At 40.7% G+C, this 6,253-nt stretch overlaps 2 protein-coding genes across 2 annotated transcripts in view; both read right to left on the reverse strand.

Moving 5' to 3' along the window:
• LOC102297805 (creatine kinase B-type) overlaps window positions 1-2,182 on the reverse strand; it is a gene marked incomplete at its 5' end in the record, with an annotated part of 3,528 nt that extends 1,346 nt beyond the window's left edge. The window contains 2 exon segments of the mRNA XM_014330928.2: window positions 1,116-1,239; window positions 2,029-2,182. Coding sequence (XP_014186414.1) covers window positions 1,116-1,239; window positions 2,029-2,182 — 278 coding nt within the window.
• LOC102297002 lies at window positions 2,178-6,244 on the reverse strand. The gene is made up of 2 exons (XM_005951877.3): window positions 3,899-6,244; window positions 2,178-3,611 (listed from the first exon to the last, which is right to left on the reverse strand). The coding sequence occupies exons 1-2, from the start codon at window positions 4,106-4,108 to the stop codon at window positions 2,958-2,960; spliced, it is 864 nt and encodes a 287-aa protein (XP_005951939.1). The 5' UTR covers window positions 4,109-6,244; the 3' UTR covers window positions 2,178-2,957.
• Window positions 6,245-6,253: the final 9 nt, after the last annotated feature.

The raw sequence follows: 6,253 nt of genomic DNA on the forward strand, positions 1-6,253 counted from the left end.
AGCTGCCTCTTCCAGCTCACCTGTTGGACAACTGAGAAATTCCCAAGCCCACCTCACCCCCACCCACCTCAGATGTCTTTTTTCAAGTTGGAGGAGTAGCCCCTTTTCTGTGAGTCACTCTTGAATGACTTGAACTCATTAGCTATTGCAGCCAGAGAAAACTATCTCCAGTTTCCACTGCTTGTATCAGTTGCATTCTTTCAGTCATTACTCATGACCACAAGTTAGGGTATAGATGTAAACTGACAGGTCAACTAACAACTTCTCTTTCATACTCAGCTCTCTCTGATCTCAGGAAGCCAACAAAGCAACATCATCTACCTTCTGCCACTTGGTTCTGCCTAGAAATTTTGACCATAAAACTTATGATTTATAGTATTGAGCCCTGTTACATTAAATTTATACTGGGAATGAGTTCAACTTATTGCTGGGAATCCAAGTTCTTACTGAGATTGTGCATGGACTGAATAGCTCATAGCAAAAGGCTAGATACGCCATATTCCCTAAGCAACTTCCACAGGATCCCCCAAGGGATGCATCTGAATCCTCTCCAAGTCCACAAAACACATGTACACATGATAAACTCCCATGCACAATCAAATATCATTGAGAGGATAAAGAGCTCATTCAGCACATGACTAGGATGGAAAGTGCATTGTGCTTCCTTGCTATAGATCGGATAATAATAATTATAAAATTGGTCAGTAGCCAGCAAATTAGGGTGTCCTGGTGCCATGTGCACTTATAAACATTAGGATGTTTATAAGTGCACACGGCACATCTTAATTCTTGGCAAATTAACATTTCAACAGAAGTCCAATAATAAACCTGACTTGTTGCCCAAGTCAGTGTTGAAGTTCCCTGTTAGGACAATGAAGATGCTAGGTGGGGAACACTCAGCACCACACCCAGCAGCTTCAAGAAGAGTAGGGAATCTCAACTGTTGTTTTGTGCATAAAAGTGCAAATGACAGTCAGCACCTATACCCAATCTGAAGAAGCAGAGAGGCAGCCCTCTCATCCACTGGGAAAAAACCCAATGTACAAGCAACAAGTTGGGGGAGGGGGTACAGTGAACATTTTATTAGTATTATTTATTCATTTATTAAAATTTACCTTTTGCAAGCTGATGCAGATGCATTGAAAAGCTTCAGCCACATTGGCATCTTCTCGCATTGATACCAGCCTGAGGTGCTCATCTATGTTGACCCAGACCAACAGGCTCCTGTTTTCACTCACCCTGCATGAAAAATTATGGCACATTAAACATCTGACTTTAATTCATTTTAAACATCACAAGCTGACAGTGACTATAGATTGTATTTAAAAGATGGATGTAGCCAAGATTGTAAATGAACTGACTCTTATATAACCCAGAGCACTCAAAGCAGTTTATACAACATGCCACATTCACCCATTTACATAAGCACTTTCTTCTATGCTTTTAAGTGCTTTCTGACTAACATTTACACACATTCATACTCTGATGGCTGTATTGGAGAGCAACTTGGGGTTATTATCTTGCCCAAGGATATTGGACATGCAGACTGAGGGAGCTAGGGATCAAACCACCAACCGTCCCATCAGTAGATGACCTGCTCTACCTCCTGAGCTACAGCCACCCCCATATCACTTATTAGTTTAAAAAGTCCTGATTTTGAAATCTCAAGCTGTCCATTTCATTTCATTTTGAAAACTGATCGATCTTGACAACCACAAAACAGGTCAGTGCTAAAGTATACCCTGCTTAATCTTCTAGGTACATATAGTGACCATAACACGAGGTGTAAGGATTTTAGGTCACACAGACAGACATGTTTTACATAGCTAAAACAACTTGGGTTCAAATTGACCCCAGAGGAACACCGTATGCAAAATCTGTAAAGCTCACTGAATCTTTTATTTATGCTTTAAATGTTTTACACTTCCGTAACAGTGTCTCTCAAGAAAGATTATGGCATTTATGGGAATCAAACTTTTAACTACCTGCGACCAGAGCAGGTTCTATATCCAAGAAAACCATACTGACCAAACTGCCCTGGCATCAGGCCAGTCCCGGGCCACACCTATGCGGAGCTGGAAGGAAGTTGGAGCTTTAAGATTCAGCTCACTCTGTTGCTCTTGGCTTGAGTCCGTTAGTAAGAGAAGTCGACCTGCCAGCTCCTGTTCCAGTTGCTGCAAAGCTGAAAAACAGGAGATTGGTAACTAGTTTGGTGTCATTGGTACCTTGTTGACAAAAAATCTTACAGTTTTTCTCCATTGGTTTGGCTCATTTCTTGAAACAGAAATTACATTCTCAAAACTCTAAGATCATTTGGCAAAACACTCTTACAGTTTAGCACAACACTATAGCTCACCTGCAAAAGCTCATATCTCTTCCAAAACTGTTCACTCAGGCTTCAATCTAAATCCCTTTCTCATTTAAACAGTCAGTGTCTCCAAAATGGCAAAGATCCTTCTCAATAGCTTTGGCTCATTTCTCGAGACAGATCGGACATTCTCATCATTCTTGGTGCTTTTGTCAAAATAAACCTGGATAGTTGATCACAACAACATGGTCCACCTGCAAACGCTCATATCTCTCCTAAAACAATTCACTCATGTGTCAAAACTACATTTCTTTCTAATCTGAATAGTCAGTGCCCCCAAAATGCATCGTCCCTTTGGCATTGTGTGAGTACTGCCATACAAAATGTTTAGATGTTTTGTCACTATGGCAGAGGACCAACAATATACAACAGAAAAGAGTAGCCTCCAAGGTTTGACATCACTCAAACTACCAAGGAAATGATAACCATTTTTTATTCACACGCAAAGAAAATTTCATACATATGTAAAAAGAAAATGTACATTACAGTAGTAAATTGTATGAACACAAAATCAAAAAACAAGGACTTATTCAGTGGTTGCTGTACTCATTCTCCCGCTCTTGTCCACTGTCTTCACCCTCCTGATTATTTACACACTGTTGTCCGTCTGGCCACAGATTCCCGTCCACATCACAGCGGATACTTTCTCTTGCAATGCAACGAGGGAAGAAACGGCGTGATGCCGCAACCATCCCCTGCATTGATCTCCTGTAATGTCGTCACACGCTGCGTCCATAGCATGGAGCAGGGACGGCTGATCCTGAGCATGATGCTCATACACTCTCCACCTCCAAGCAGAGAAAAACTCCTCTATCGGATTGAGGAAAGGAGAGTAAGGTGGTAGGAACCCCATGACCAACCTTGGATGCGTTGCAAACCAGCTCCTAATGAGTGGGCTATGGTGGAAATTGACATTGTCCCACACAATTACATAAATGGGTAGGTGAGGCCCTATGAGACCTTTCTCATTTTCAGGGATAAAATCGGTATAAAGGCGATCCAAGAAGATGAGGGGCTTGTGTGTGTTGTATGGGCCAAGACTGGGGATGTGAGTGGCCACACCATTTTCAGAAATGGCAGCACACATAGTTATATTGCCCCCTCGCTGACCTGGGACATCCACTGTGGCCCGGTGGCCAATAATATTAAGGCCACGTCTTCGGCCCTTGGCCAGGTTGAAGCCAGCTTCATCCACGAACACCAGGATGTGAGGGGTCTCATGTCCTTCCAATGCCATTATTCTCTAAAATAGAGTAAAGAACATAAAATCAGTCATACAGAAGAGTCATATACTACAGTTAGACAATTACATGTTCTCCCCCACAGGTTCAATATACTGCAGGCCACTACTCCAGTGGTTCTAAACTAGTGATAGGCCTATGAGGAAGTACTGCAGGGGTATTTGATAGAAAGGGGAGTGGGAAATACTGATGACTTACTGAGATGTTACAGTAAAACCCACAGTATTAGATTTGATTGGGAGACAACAAAATAAGGATTATAATGAGAGACAACCAGTAACCGACTTACATTTACATACTGGTAGCGCAGCTCCTTCAGTGTGTCAGAGTTCCTCTCAAATGGTACCCTGTAGATTTCTTTCATTGTCATCTGATGCTTCTTCAAAACCCGGTCTATTGTGGAGATGCTTATTGTGTTTATATTCTGGAATATATGATCGTCCTGAAGGATGGCATCACGGATCTGTCTCAATGTGATGGTATTATTTGCCATCACCATGTTACAAATCTCTCTTTCCTGTTGTTCATTGAGCAGTTTTCCTCTGCCACCCACGCGAGGTTGTCATCCACTCCTACACAAAGAACAGAATACAGTAAGTTACCAGTGTAATTGTATTATTGTTTTACTCACAGTAACTTCACCACGATCCTAATGCAACATTGCACAGTGACTGGAATACTACTCTAAACTGTATAAAATATGTAATTCCATAGTTTACAGTAATTAGTTCAATATATTTCTTGTCATATTTAGTATCAAAACATTCCACTAGTCCTCTCCACCTGCTAGTATAGACCTACTACTATAGGTAGATGCACACAAAATCTCTACAGTAAGTTATACATTCTTTGCCTCACGCACAGTGCCCTGTCCCATACAACATATAATTCCATCGTAGATTACATAGAGTACATACCTGTTTTCCCTGCGAAAGGTTTGGATGATGGAGGAGACTGTAGAGCGAGGCACATTAGGCTGCACTCGACGACCTGCCTATGCCATTGTGAGGCCATGGTTTATGACATGGTCTATAATCGTGGCCCGAATGAAATTCGGGACAGCACAGTGTCTTTGCGCACCTCGGCCTCTTCCCCCTATTCCTCCACCACGCATTCTCAGTCCTCCTCCTCTTCTTCTTCTTCCTCCTCTTCCTTGAGGAAGAACTTCCCCTTGTCCGTTTGCTTGGCCTTGTCTATCCATGTTCAGAGATTGGGCTGGCTCTGGTCAAGCTCTATATATCTGTGTTTGGCAGCACACAATCATGGAACACACCTGTGTGTGACACTCCCCCTTTGTTAGTCTAGTTTCACCTGACTGTCGATGACTGTCATCAATTTATCAAATATTCAAAGAAATTCATATATGGTATTCATGGTATTATGTTCTTGACCAATTTTGACAATTGAACAGACAGTTGTGCATGCGAGTACTTATACAATGAAATGAATGATCATTAGACTGAGAATCAACTAATCGGTTTAGATCTACAAGATCTATTCATTTGGAAAATGTGCTAAATGTGGGCTAACTGTATAACTGTAGGCTACTTAATCATTTGCAAAGATGCACTGAGACAATTGAGACATGTACTAAGGCATTTGCCATTTGATAAATTGAATGAGAAATGCCATTCTGTTGTGAACATTTGCCAAGAGGTTTGGATGTTTGTCTATGTTATTTTGAGAATGTAATTTCTGTTTCAAGAAATGAGCCAAACCAACGGAGAAAAACTGTAATGTAGTAACACACTAATCTTAATAAAGTAACACTTAACTACTCTTAAATAGACTCGCACAAGAGTCACACATGGCATTGTTTTCATTCTTGACATGAGGCATGTGAGATTATTATACTGTCATATGTTACATTATACCTTTAATCAAAATGATTGAATCATGATACTGCTGTAGGCCACATTATACTTCTTATTATAGATTGTGTAATCATTGTGTAGTTTTAGTTTGCATTATACTCCTGAGTTAGAAGAATGTGAAAATCATTAGATTTATTAGATTGATTTGTATTATATTATACTGCTGATTTACTGTGAGTTACACTGTTTTATGACATTCCATACTGCTGATTTATAAAGAGATTACTGTGTGCAGAGAATCATGGTCTTGCTTTTCTGATTGTAGAGAGAACAGAGCAGACTGCACGAGAGCTTCTCCTCCACCTTTGTTGGAAGCAGAAAAACAGGGAGCCAAGGTCATAACTCAGGCTCACTGAGAGAAAGTATGTGGATGTTTAGGCATTTATGACTAGGTGGGGGCCACCAGAGGCTATAAGAGTTTGAGTAACGGTCTGACATTTTGAGATCCGCTGTGACCCTCTTCGTGCACATCTCCCATCCTGGATGTATTGCGCATTGTGCTTGTATGAAATGATAAGAATTGTATGGATTAAAATTGTTGATTGAACAGTTATACACCGAGTGTTGTTCTTCCTTCAGCCCAAGGATCAACAAATTGGGAGGTTTTAACAGGCATCAAGGGTTAACTGTCACAATTAGCAGTTTGCTTAAGCTTTTTTTAATACTTTCTCTTTATTGATTTTCATCTTATTTTACATACAGAACTAAAGAGGGCAAGGGAAACCAACACATTCACATATGTTCACATATTCCAAAATACACAACGCCTT

Source organism: Haplochromis burtoni, unplaced genomic scaffold (genome assembly GCF_018398535.1).
Source record: "Haplochromis burtoni strain Fernald_Lab_line unplaced genomic scaffold, NCSU_Asbu1 Contig_1181, whole genome shotgun sequence".
Classification (NCBI taxonomy): Eukaryota; Metazoa; Chordata; class Actinopteri; order Cichliformes; family Cichlidae; genus Haplochromis; species Haplochromis burtoni.